The following is a 14,412-nucleotide window of genomic DNA, read 5'->3' as shown; positions in this document are numbered from 1 at the left end:
AACCAAGGGCTATATCTGTTCTTAGTTCTACATTTTTTTGAATGCATGTCACATCAGTTTGTAAACAATGTAAATGTAAATATATATATATATATATATAATTGAGTTAAAGCTGCGTACAAACAGGCAGCTCCAAAATGTAGGTGTTTCAGCCTAGCTTATTGCTTTGTTCGTGGTGGGGCAGGCCAGCAGAAAATAGGAGCACCAAGATTTACATGCTAAAATCCCCACTGCGCTTACACCCCGCAAAAAACAATAAACACTGCTGGAGACTAGGCACATGGAACGCTGGGACCATGATTCGCGAGTTTTGCACGTTCCCGCGAGCCTGCGTCCATGTGGCATTACTTTGATGGATTACATAAACCCAGGGCATAAAAAAAAAAAAAAAAAAAAAGTCAACATATTCACGGTGGTGCGTGGTTGCGCCGGGGGTAAGAACAGCCTGCTGTCAGAGCTTGTGTTGGCATTTCAACGGGAATGTGCTTGGATAAGAGTTGGTCACTTGGCGCATTGAATTACAGTGAAGTGACAGAACTAGAGATCACTGCGTACCTGCGTAGGACGACACTATAAAACCAAATTCTACCACAGGTCATTTCGGGGACATCATTTTGTTAAAAGTTTCATCCACAGTGAAATAGTTTAATGTGGCCTACAAAGAATAGAACCTGAGAGTCGCTAGGGCATTGTGCAGACCGTTTTATGAAAACGTGAGAAACTTTTAAAGCAGGGCATTTATTAGACTTTATCTGGTGAACGTATAATCCGCATTTCAGACATTCAAGTATGAGGCAGTAGCTATAGCCTAGAAGCAGAATTTATCCGACATACCTGTGTTTTGCAGTGAGAGTCGTCTTTTCTGCTGGTTCAATTGTTTCTCTTGAGGGGTTTCGTGAAGTTCGTTTGGAGCGGTCATCTTTACTTGCTGAAAGGCTATACAAAGAAAAACCGCCAAAGACAATTTAAAGAGCATCTCCATTCGCACTAATACACTCCAAAAAGAAAATAGCATTTTGAATATTTTGTTTTGTTGTTGTATTAAATTCAACTAAACGGTAACTTTCCAGCAGAGACGTGAATCGAAACGAGCATTGCTGGGGAATGGATGCTGTCTATAGTTCCCTCAACTCTTATGTCAGTTTTAATGAAGGCGCAAAACAGGTGCTGTCGTTTGTGGCTGCCGACCAATCACATGTCAGGCATCCACGGCCAAAGTTTAAATGGCCTGCGTTCAATAAAATTTCTCCATACTGTACTAAAGAATTGGAAGTATTGAAGTCAAAGGCTGTAATATATTTCATATTACAACGCAGTGATGCATTTGTGGTTTTGAATTATGCGATGTAAAACTACAAAGTAAGGGTGGAGTTAGGTTTTGTTTGTTATAACAATAGAGGCTAGTAATTACTACTGTTGAGGTGGCATTTGAAAAAGACATAATTAAATCTTGAAATGTAGTTTCTTGAAGAGTGTGCATGCACATAGACATGGATAACAAAGGCTTGTGGACTACTAGGACACATGATATTGCCATTGCCTGAATGTATACAATGGCACAGGAAAGCGATGTCCCTTACCCCCAAAGAACATAAGCACATTGTAAATCAGTTACACTGATGGGATTATCACTTCTAGCCTCAATTAATCAGGCAGCTATCGGGGGTGAGAGAATGTCAGCGTTCCGTGACAGCCAATGTGGCAGTAGGCAGCTGCAAAGTAGTAGCCTTCATCAGGGACATGCTCGAGGGATCAGTTTTGCAATACCCCAGAAAATTTTCACTTAGTTTTGAGTCTTTAACGGCGAGATAGTCAATGAGGGGGTGTGTACTGTGAAGTGGTGCTATTCAAAATAGTTGAGTGGAAGTCAAGAGCCTTAGTTCCCATAGCCTGGGCAGTGATTTGTGGGAAACATCCTGCTGTCTTGCCTCAAGGTTACAAATGCATGAGAGGCATAGTACATACCATGGAAAACAGAATGTATCAAAGTGGCCTATAGTGCCAAAGGATCCCAAAGGAACATGAGGTGAGAGAGAATCCAATGCCTTTCCAGGGCTCAGTGCCAAGCCAAACATATCCCCTGTCATCCTTATATTGGCACTGTGTGTCAGAGGCACACTTCAGGAGGCCATCAGAAAGTATTCACACCCCTTTGTTGTGTTACAAAGTGGGATTAAAATGGGTTTACACCCCCAGAAAATACTCTGTCAGTGGCATAACAATTCTAACATTTGTACTTATTGTCCTGCTGAAAGGTGAATTCATCTCCCATTATCTGGTGGAAAGCAGACTGAACCAGGTTTTCACTCTAGGATTTTACCTGTGCTTAGCTGCATTCTGTTTCTTTTTTATCCCGAAAATGCCCCAGTCATTAACAATTACAAGCATACCCATAACATGATGCAGCCACCACTATGCTTGAAAATATGGAAAGTGGTACTCGGTAATGTGTTGTATTGGATTTGCCCCAAACATAACACTTTGTATTCAGGACAAAAATGGAATTGCTTTGCAATTTATGTTGCAGTATGACTTTAGTGCCTTGTTGCAAACAGGATGCATGTTTTGGAATATTTTTATTCTGTACAGGCTTCCTTCTTTTCAGGCTGTCAATTCGGTTAGTATTGTGGAGTAAGTGGATCCATCCTCAGTTTTCTCTTATCACAGCCGTTAAACTCTGTAACTGTTTTAAAGTCACCATTAGCCTCATTGTGAAATCCCTGAGCAGTTTCCTTATTTTCTGGCAACTGAGTATCTGTATCTTTTTAGTGACTTGGTGTATCGATACACCATCCTAAAAGTAATTAATAACTTCACCATGCTCAAGGGGATATTCAATATCTGCTTTTTTTTTACCCATCTACCAATAGGTGCCCTTCTTTCCAGCACTGGAAAACTTCACTGGTCTTTGTGGTTAAATCTGTGTTTGAAACGCACTCTTCGCCTGAGGGACCTTACAGATAATTGTATGTATGGGTGTACAGTGATTAGGTAGTCATTCAAAATTAATGTTAAACATTATTGTACACAGTGAGTCCCTACAATTTATGATGTGAGTTGTTAAGCACATGTTTACTCCTGAACTTATTTAGGCTTGCCATAACAAAGGGGTTGAATACTTATTGTCTCAAGACATTTCAGCTTTTTATTTTTGGCATTAATTAGGAACATTTTTGAAAAACATAATTCCACTTTGACATTATAGGGTATTGTGTGTAGGCCAGTGACAAAAGACAAACAAATATCAATCTAAGTCAAGGGGTGTGAATACTTTCTGAAACCATTGTACCTTAAAGCGGACTATTGAAGTCACTTGAGTGACAATTCATTTTCTTCCGGTACAGTTTAGAAATGTGTATATACAATATATACTGAATAAAAATATAAAGGCAACAGGTAAAGTGTTGGTCCCATGTTTCATGAGCAAAAATAAATATCCCAGAAATTGTCCATATGCACAAAAAGCTTATTTCTCTCAAATTTTGTACACACATTTGTTTACATCCCTGTTCGTGAGCATTTCTCCTTTGCCAAGATAATCCATCCACCTGACAGGTGTGACATATCAAGAAGCTGATTAAACAGGATGATCATTACACAGGTGCACCTTGTGGTGGGAACAATTAAAGGCCATTTTAAAATGTGTAGTTTTGACACATAACACAATGCCACATATGTCTCAAGTTTTGAGGGAGTGTGCAATTGGAATGCTGACTGCAGGAATATTCATCAGAGCTGTTGCTAGATAATTGAATGTTCATTTCTTTACCATAAGCCACCTCCAACGTTGTTTTAGAGAATTTGGCAGTACGTCCAACCGGCCTCTCAACCGTAGACGACTTGTAACCAAGGCAGCCCAGGACCTACACATCCGGCTTCTTCACCTGCGGGATGGTCTGAGACCAGTCACTCGGACAGCTGATGAAACTGTGGGCTTGCACAACCAAAGAATTTCTGCACAAACTGTCAGAAACTGTCTCAGGGAAGCTCATCTGTGTGCTTGTCGTCCTCACCAGGGTCTTGACCCGACTGCAGTTCGGTGTCGTAACTGACTTTAGTGGGAAAATGCTCTCCTTCGATGGCCACTGTTAGACTGGAGAAGTGTGCTCTTCATGGATTTATCCCGGTTTCAACTGTACCGGGCAGATGGCAGACAGAGTGTATGGCTTTGTGTGGGTGAGCGGTTTGCTGATGTCAACGTTGTGAACATAGTGCCCCGTGGTGGCAGTGGGGTTATGATATGGGCAGGCATAAGCTACGCACAACAAACACAATTGCATTTTATCGATGGCAATTTGAATGCACAGAGATATCTTGACGAGAACCTGAGGCCCATTGTCGTGCTATTCATCCGCCGCCATCACCTCATGTTTCAGCATGATAATGCACGGCCCCATGTCGCACGGATCTGTACGCAATTCCCGAAAGCTGAAAATTCCCCAGTTCTTCCATGGCCTGCAAACTCATCCGACATGTCACCCATTGTGCATGTTTGGGATGCTCTGGATTGACGTGTTCAATAGCGTGTTCCAGTTCCAATATCCAGCAACATGGCACAGCCATTGAAGAGGAGTGGGACAACATTCCACAGGCACAATCAACAGCTTGATCAACTCTATGCGAAGGAGATGTCATGCTGCATAAGAGAAATTGTGATCACACCAGATACTGACTGTTTTTCTGATCCACACCCCTAGTTAAAAAAAACAGTATCTGTGACCAACACCAGATGCATATCTGTATTCCGAGTCGTGAAATCCATAGATTGGGGCCTAATTAATTGTTTTCAATTGGCTGGTTGCCATACATGAACTGTAACTCAGTAAAATCTTTAAAATTGTTACTTTTATATTTTCACATTCAGCAGACGCTTTCATCCAAAGTGACGTAGTCATTCATGCATACATTTGATGTATTTTTTATTTATTTATTTATTTAACCTTTATTTAACCAGGTAGGCAAATTGAGAACACGTTCTCATTTACAATTGCGACCTGGCCAAGATAAAGCAAAGCAGTTCGACACATACAACAACACATAGTTACACATGGAGTAAAACAAACATATAGTCAAAAATACAGTGAAAAGAAAATAAGTCTATATACAATGTGAGCAAGTGAGGTGAGATAAGGGAGGTGAAGGCAAACAAATATATGTATAAATAAATAAAAATAAAAATATATAAAAGGCCATGGAGGCGAAGTGAGTAAGGGTGTATGGGTGGTCACGGGAATCGAACCCACAATCTTGGCGCTGCCAACTGAGGTACAGAGGACCACAGAAATGCCCAAAACCAACATCTTCAACTCAGACGTCATAGATACATTTCAAAACAATTTGTCTTTGCTTTTAGTATTAAGGTGCTTAATAGAAGATTAGATTTAATGATTATTACTGGAAAATCAGAGGGGAATCAAACCAAGGTCTGGTTGCAATGCTGACCCAACCCGGGTTAGCACCATCCATCCCTCTAACTGATATAGGATCTGCACTTGTTAACAGGTTCACACACTGATCGCTGGGTCATACTACCCCCCTCTCTCAGGAAACACAGCCATCTGCCTCCATTGCACCACTACTCCCAGAAGAATCAACTACACCCATCTGTAAGCAAACAGGTGTAACGTATCCTTTCTGTGCAGTGCCAGATGTGTTAACTTTTCAGAGGCACCCGCACCTCAACTTGAAAAGAAGAATACTAATTGTTGCCCAAGCGGTTCAATTTTGGATGATCAATTACCTGAGGCAGTGGGGAGAGGTTTCCTTTTACTCAAGTGATTCAGTATGCTCGTGTCAAAACCGCAGCTGAAATATGAGCCTGGTGGTCAGAGAAGGTGGAGGTCAGGGGAAGGTCACACAGAGAACAGAGTAGGACAAGCTGATGACCTCAACACTGACCTCATCCAAATATAATTCTGGAAAAATGGAAGGGGGGATGGATTCCAAGAACCAAGAGAACTAAGTTCAGTGATATGGTGAATCACAAAGTGTTCTGTCAAATATTGCATATATTGAGGTTCCACATCATCCTGCAGCCGTCATCTTATAATTGTGTAGAATAGATATTATAATAGTCCCCTGAGCCATAGAGTAGTTGGCCTGTGTTTGTTTTGAGAAGTCCAATTGGCTTAGTTAATATCATTAGCATTACTCCCAGTGGCCTGGTAAGGAGAGGGGGGGGGTGGGTGGGTCTGAGGTTTACAAAGCACATATCATTCATGGCTGTGTACTGAGGTCTGGGAATAATGGCATACTTCCCTCAGTAATAGCAGGGCCCTAGAGATGGCCCCAGTGTTTAGTTAGGCTAACATTAATGTTACAGAATGGGTGAGATCCAGTAATGGGACAAGATGAGAAGCTATCTCTCTCCCAGCAGAAGGCAAGTTCAGCAACAGCTTTCACCCTCTCTCCAAAGATGTATGTTCCTCCATGGCCAAATATGGTCAAATGTTATGGTGCTATAACTTTATGGCCTTCTGAAATGGCTGTAAATGGTTTAGGGTTGAAAGAATTTTGCGAGCTGATTACACAACTCCAGTTAAACCGAGTTTAATTCATTCCCTCAATAGCGTGGGTGCTGAATGTTTAGGCTGTTGAATATACCGATGTTTACTTTATTAACAACAGCTCAAGTGTTTACATAGCATAGACATATCACTCTCTAAACTTCCTTAGTGAAAGTGTTCAGTGCCATAACGGCGCCAGGAGCATAAGTGACACTGAAGAACAGTCAAATAGGGACATACAGTACATTCGGAAAGTATTTAGAGCCAATTACTTGTTCCACATTTTGTTACATTTCAGCCTTATTCTAAAATTGATTAAATAAATTAAATTGATTGGACATGATTTGGAAAGGCACGTTTATATGTTTATATAATGTCAGAGCAAAAAACAAGCCATGAGGTCGATGGAATTGTCTGTAGAGCTCTGAGGCAGGATTGTGTCGGGGCACAGATCTGGGGAAGGGTACCAAAACATTTCTGGAGCATTGAAGGTCCCCAGGAACACAGTGGCCTCCATAATTCTTAAATGGAAGAAGTTTGGAACCACCAAGACTCTTCCTAGAGCTGGGGAGAAAGGCCTTGGTCAGGGAGGTGACCAAGAACCCAATGGTCACTCTGATAGAGCTCAGAGTTCCTCTGTGAAGATGGGAGAACCTTCCAGAAGGACAACCATCTCTGAAGCGCTCCACCAATCAGGCCTTTATGTTCGAGTGGCCAGACGGAAGCCACTCCTCAGTAAAAGACACATGACAGCCCACTTGGAGTCTGCTTAAAGGCGCCCAAAGGACTCAGACAAGGACTTGATAAACAAGATTCACTGGTCTGATGAAACCAAGATTAAACTATTTGGCCAGAATGGAGGAAACCTGGCACCATCCCTACGGTGAGAAATGGTGGTGGCAGCATCATGCTGTGAGGATGTTTTTCAGCGGCAGGGACTGGGAGACTAGTCAGGATCGAGGGAAAGATTAATGAAGCAAAGCACAGAAAGATCCTTGATCAAAACCTGCTCCAAAGTGCTCAGGACCTCAGACTGGGGCGAAGGTTCACCTTCCAACAGGACAACAACCCTAAGCACACAGCCAAGACAACGCAGGAGTGGCTTCGGGACAAGTCTCTGAATGTCCTTGAGTGGCGCAGCCAGAGCCCGGACTTGAACCCGATCGAACATCTCTGGAGAGACCTGCAAATTGTTGTGCAGCGACACTCCCCATCCAACCTGACAGAACTTGAGAGGATCTGCAGAGAAGAATGGGAGAAACTCCCCAAATACAGGTGTGCCAAACTTGTTGCGTCCTACCCAAGAAGACTTGAGGCTGTAATCGCTGCCAAAGGTGCTTTAACAAAGTAATGAGTAAATGGTCTGAATACTTATGTAAATGTGACATTTCAGTTTTTTATTTATTTTTACATTTGCAAACATTTCTGGTTTTGTTTTGTCATTATGGGGTATTCTGTGTAGATTGATGAGAAAAACAAACAATTTCATCAATTTTAAAATAACGTAACAAAATGTGGAAAGTGTCAAGGGGTCTGAATACTTTCCGGATGCACTGTATCGACTGCATGTCAGGCAGGGGTGATGACAATCAACCATGAAGTGGACTACAAAGACCACATAATTATAGCTATGCGTTGTCATGGAATGTGGTTGGTTGTTCCTTACTTTGAGACAACAGAACCCTACAATGGATGAGTTATGAATGAGGAGGGAGTTGGAAGAATACAAGTAAAAGGTGTAACCTTCTAAAGCGATTGACCATGTTGGTGGCTAATTACTACCCTAGTGTTCTGTTTTTCCAAGACCTCTGCTTGAAATCAGGGTAATTTTATCTAAAGTGTTGGAAGAGAGAATATCTGAAACCTCTGGTTTTGCTCAGCCACAGTTTTTCCCACAATAATATTTCTCTGTGTGCAATCATGATTGTGAAATAGTCCGATTCCATTTTTCCCATATGCAGGTAACCGATACAGGGATACTTGCCGTACTCTGTTGTTCAGTAGTAAATGTATACTGTTTACCCTTCTGACTCTCACCCAACACATCCAAAGAATGTGGTCCTCAAAACAGTCTACATCATTTGTCTCTTGTGTAATACCGATACCACCACATGTAAAACCTGTGTAACAACTCTGGAGTCAGATTTAACAAAATGACTTAATGAAAACAGTTGTCATCAATAAAAGTGGCTATTGCTGACTGGTGGAAGGTATTGAATAGCCTGCTTTTCCAGACCTACACGCATATGTCCTCATTAGCTGTGGCAACACAATGACATAGGATTAACCACACTGTTGACGGGGTGGTTAAGGGGTGGTGTTCTCTGGGTGTGCTGTGGGTGTGCTGCTCTCAGACATCGGGCCTAATGGAGCCGGTCTCGGGTCTCTGGTGGCAGCAGATGCTGACTCTGCAAAGTGAATCTGAACTGTCAGAGGAAAGCAACGATAGTCTTAGCCTATTATGTCAGAGCACATTTAACATGGCCCCGCATGCTGCCAAGAAAAGGAGCAGGCTTCTCAGGAGGGTAGTAAGTTTGGGTTTAGGAGGGTTGCTGCTGCTTTTCAAATAAACACACTTTACCAAGCTGAGAAAAGAGTACAGGCTGCAGGGCCAGGCAGGCCTTCCCCAGGGCCCAACACAGGGAAGGACTACCGCATTTGGGCCCCTTCTTTTTTTTTTTACACATTTGTACACACCTTCTGTGCAGTTTTATAATGCTATTCTTCAAATTTCCTCACGAGTCTACGAGAAAATGTTGCAGTTTTAAAGCAAGTTTCCTGCTATTCTACACATTTTGTCATGAGGCTGAGAGAATTTTGCAGTTAAAGCAAATTTCCTGCAATTCTACACTTTTTGCCATGGGTCAGAGAGAAAAATGTGCTATTTTAAAGCTCAATTGTTCACATTTTGCCATGAGGCTTAGAGACAATGTTGCAGTTTTAAAGCTATTTTCCTGCAATTCTACACATTTTGCTATCATACGCTACATGCCCAAAAGTATATGGACACCTGCTTGTCGAACATCTCATTCCAAAATCATGGGCGTTAATGTGGAGTTGGTCCCCCCTTTGCTGCAATAACAGCCTCCACTCTTCTGGGAAGGCCTTCCACTAGATGTTGGAACATTGCTGCGGGGACTTGCTTCCATTCAGGCACAAGAGTATTAGTGAGTTCGGGCACTGATGTTGGGCGATTAGGCCTGGCTCGCAGTTGGCGTTCCAATTCACGGGGTTCAGGTCAGAGGTCTGTGCAGGCCAGTCAAGTTCTTCCACACCGATCTCGACAAAGCATTTCTGTATGGACCTCGCTTTGTGCACGGGGTATTGTTATGCTGGAACAGGAAAGGGCCTTCTCCAAACTGTTGCCACAGAGTTGGAAGCACAGAATCATCTAGAATGTCATTGTAAGCTGTAGCGTTAAGATTTTCCTTCAATGGAACTAAGGGGCCTAGCCTGAACTCTGTAAAACAGCCCCAGACCATTATTCCTCCTCCACCAAACTTTACAGTTGGCAGTATGCATTGGGGCAGGTAGCGTTCTCTTGGCATCCGCCAAACCCAGATTCGTCTGTCAGACTGCCAGATGGGGAAGCGTGATTCCTCACTCCAGAGAACACGTTTCCACTGCTCCAGAGTCCAATGGCAGCGAGCTTTACACCACTCCAGCCGAGGCTTGGCATTGAGCATGGTGGTCTTAGGCTTGTGTGCGGCTGCTCGGCCATGGAAACCCATTTCATAAAGCTCCGGACGAACAGTTCTTGTGCTGACATTGCTTCCAGAGGCAGTTTGGAACTTGGTAGTGAGTGTAGCAAATGAGAACAGACAATGTTTACACGCTATACGCTTCAGCACACGCCGGTCCCATTCTGTGAGCTTGTGTTTCCTACCACTTTGCGGCTGAGCCGTTGTTGCTCCTAGACATTTCCATTTCACAATTAAAGCACTTAAAGTTGACAGCTCTAGCAGTGCAGAAATGTGATGAACTGACTTGTTGGAAAGGTGTTATCCTATGACGGTGCCACGTAGAAAGTCACTGAGCTCTTTATAAAGGCCATTCTACTGCCAATGTTTGTCTATGGAGATTGCATGGCAGTGTGCTCGATTTTATACACCTGTCAGCCACTAGTGTGGCTGAAATAGCCAGTCCACTAATTTGAAGGGGTGTCCAAATACCTTTATGTATATATAGTGTATTTGCAGGGTCACAAAAACAAGCTTTGGTACACACATCCATGATCTCACATGACCTCTCTGAGTTGGGACTAACAATGAACTTGGAAAAGAGCTCTCTGGTCCCAACTCAGTGTGTGCACTTCCTGGCCTTGACACTGTACACTCAAATCATGCGAGCAACAGTCTCCAGAAAGAGTGGTATCTTTGACAAATTGTCTTTTGACATTCAAACTGAAAAAAAAAACAGGTGTCAGCTCTATAGAGTCAGAGGCTCCTAGGCCTCCAAGCTGCTGCAGTCCATGTTGTACCATTGGGCTTCTCCACATGTGGCCAATACAACGCTGGTACAACAGACATAATCTATGTCCCAAAAGGGACAAACACAAAAAGGTGACAATTTCAATGAGTTACTGGAGAGCAATACAATGGTGATGCCTAGACATCAGACTCCCAGTGGTGTTCTCCTATGCCCAGTTCACAACCGGGTCTTTGACCACAGAGCCTCTCTACAGGGATGAGGAGTAGTCTTGAACCAGTCTGGGGTCCATGGTGTATGGTCAGCACCATGGACAACGGCTCACATCAACGTACTGGAGCTCAAGGTGGTTCACCTTGCACTCCGGTACTTCCTCACAGTATTGAGAAGACAACATGCACTGATATGGACAGACAACACAACCGTGGTTGCACACATCAGCCCCCTGGGAAGGATGAGGTCAATGACACTGCACTTGCAAAGGAGCTACTGCTTTGGGCAAACAGACACCTTACGTCCCTCAGAGCAATACGCCTCCCAGAGGTGGAGAATCAGGCAGCAGAACTTCTTCTCCAGAGGAGGCATTCTTCCTCTGTAGTGGAGAGGATCTGGGCGTGATTCAGAATGGACGTCACCAATCTGTTTGCAGCGCAAGATTCAACCCATTGTCCTATGCAGTTTCTCCAAGGGTTCTGCAGGCCCACTTGGGGCAATGCCCATTCACACAGAATAGTCAAGGAGGCTGCTGTATGCATTTCCACTCATTTCCTTGCTCCCTCAGGTCTTGAAGAAGATCAGTCTTGAGAGTGTGTAAGTTATGCTTGTTGCATCACACAGCATCACTCGTTTTCAGACCTTGTACAGCTGACAACCTCCCAACCATGGGAACTCCCGCTTCGAGCGGACCTCATGTCACAAGCGAACGGCAAGCTTTGGCACCCCAAACCAGCATACTGAAGTTGTGAATGTGGCCCCTGAAAGTAACCGCTTTGTAGCTGCAGGGTTGCTCTCTTTGGTAATTGATACAATTCAGGCAGCCAAGGCATCCTCTACGCAAACCCTGTATTCCTACAAGGGAAATGTGTTCAGGAAGTGGTGTGTCGACCATGCAGAATTGTTAACTTCCTGCCCAATTCCTGTCATTTTGACTTTCCTCCGGGAGCTTATGGCTGAAGGGAAGTCCCCATCTACATTGAAAGTGTGTATGGCAGCCATCTCTACGGATCATGACCAGATTGCGGATGCATTACTACAGGCACACCCTCTAGTATCGCAATTCATGAAAGGTGCCCTCAGGCTACCGCCACCCAAGGCTACTTCAGTACCCTCATGGGAGTTAGATGTTGTCCTACGATCATTTATGAGTCCACCATTTGAGCCCCTGTCTTCACTTGAGCTATGGGAGATCTCAGTCAAGACTGACGTTCTATTGGTTATTGTTTCAGCCAAGCGTGTTAGAGAATTACAGTACGTGCGCTTTCTACCCATCCTTCATGCCTCACTTTAGCAGAAGATGGATGTAAGGTAGTGCTTTGGCCAAATCCAGCATTCTTACCTAAGGTCCTTTCATCATCACATGTTAACCAGCCCTTAATCATAGCGGCATTTCACCTGCCTCCCTACTCCTCACAGGAGAGTTGTGAGATGCATACACTTTGCCCTGTTAGGGCATTGGGTGCCTATCTTGCTGCGACAAGAACTGTTCGTCAAACAGAAGAGCTTCTTGTGTGTTATGGGAAAAACTCCAAAGGGCGTGCTGTCTTGAAGCAGAGACTGGCACATTGGATGAAAGTCCTAGGGTGCATAACCTGTTTTTGTGAACGATCCCCCTGGACTTTGGGACAGTCTAGTAAAGCCCAAGGGCAGCATGATCATGTGCAGCACGCCATGATGACATCACAGGGTCCCAGTGGAGTAGCGCCACACAGACATGGTGATCTCCGGTCTCCTCCCCCTGGCCCTGGGCGATTGAAGATGGGAGGGGGAGCTGTTGTTTTGTTTTGGGAAGGGGGCGAAGAGGTCTCGTGTGTGTGTGTGTATGTGTGTGTGTGTGTGTGTGTGTGTATGTGTGTGTGTGTGTGTGTGTGTGTGTGTGTGTGTGTGTGTGTGTGTGTGTGTGTGTGTGTGTGTGTGTGTGTGTGTGTGTGTGTGTGTGTGTGTGTGTGTGTGTGGTGGGTGTGTGTGTGGGTGTGTGTGGGTGGGTTTACACATAGTGGGCCCCATGTTCGGACTGGTGACTGTCCAGCTCTCATTCATCCTCGCAGAGAGCTTTCAAAACAACCAAAGACAACAGTTCCAACTTCAGGCAACCTCTGTGTTGATCACCCACTGAATGACCCCTGCCCTAGAAACATATGCCTACACATTGTCTCAAACACACAATGTTCATGTGCTTTCTTGTACCCCCCTGTCTCTCACACGATGATGTTATGAAAAATGCAAAACGTAAAACTGGTTTTATGTATTGTCTAACTGTCAGAGTTGTAAAATGCAAGTCTTGTGTGTGCGTGCTGTATGAACACAATTTGAGTCGCTTTTAAATGATGATGGATTAAACACAAAAGAAAAGGTAATGCAGGTTTAGTATAAGCATCCCAGAGACTGTATTTTGATATTGGGGTCATTCTTGAATTACGGTGGCATTTGGGAATGGCATTTTGGAAATCATTTACTTAAATGTAAATGTATTTGGGTACATTTTCCCCATTCTAAATCAACTAATATGGTAGCAAAATGATTGGAGTGAAGAGATGGAAGATGTGGGTTGAGAATGAACTCTGTGAGACACTCAAGTCAAACTTTCTGATAGTGTTGAAGGCACCTGGTTTGTGTTCCACTGTGATACAGTAGGTCATGACAATGTATACAGAGAGAGTATTTGTCCTGTCCCCTACTAGCGGCCCCTAAGCACGTGGGAAAAGACAACAGGGCCCACTACACACAACGTCTACTCAAATCTGCACATTGCCTGACATTAAACATGTGAGTTGCATACACTTTGCCCTGTTAGGGCATTGTGCCTCAGACTCATGCCAAAAACAAGTGGATAAATCAATGAAATTACATCAGCGTTGACATCTGCAGATGAATAGAATAGCCAAGCTGTGCTCATGTTACGAACTTACTTTCTTCTTTCTCACTCTGAAAAACAGTAGAATGTGCTTGTAATGGCCAAATTCATAAAAAAATGTAAAAAATAAAATGTACAATGAATACAATTGCCTAATATGTATATAGGCCTGCTAATAATTCTCTCTGTGTAATGAATCGATCCTTATTTGTTTTGTTGTTGACATATATACTGTAGCCAGCCGCTATCCTCTGTCCTTATTGAGTCCTTATTCCGCAACTAATTACTTCAAAATATAACTTTCCAAATATGATATGAATCAGAAATTTGCGAAGAAAATTTGCTAACATATTCACCATGCGTACAGTCAGGTCCAAAATGATTGGCAACGTTGATAAAGATGGGCAA

At 43.4% G+C, this 14,412-nt stretch overlaps 1 protein-coding gene across 1 annotated transcript in view; it reads right to left on the bottom strand.

Annotated features, from left to right (window-relative positions):
- Window positions 1-14,412, bottom strand: part of LOC129867126 (uncharacterized) — a 30,403-nt gene that overhangs the window by 7,012 nt on the left and 8,979 nt on the right. Inside the window, exon 4 of the mRNA XM_055940325.1 lies at window positions 835-1,051. Within this exon, the coding sequence (XP_055796300.1) occupies window positions 835-1,051 (217 nt within the window). The remainder of the gene's footprint in view (window positions 1-834; window positions 1,052-14,412) is intronic.

This window comes from Salvelinus fontinalis, chromosome 2 (assembly GCF_029448725.1).
Source record: "Salvelinus fontinalis isolate EN_2023a chromosome 2, ASM2944872v1, whole genome shotgun sequence".
Taxonomy (NCBI): domain Eukaryota; kingdom Metazoa; phylum Chordata; class Actinopteri; order Salmoniformes; family Salmonidae; genus Salvelinus; species Salvelinus fontinalis.
The sequence above is the reverse complement of the archived record's forward strand: the minus strand, read 5'-3'. Positions and strand labels throughout refer to the sequence as shown.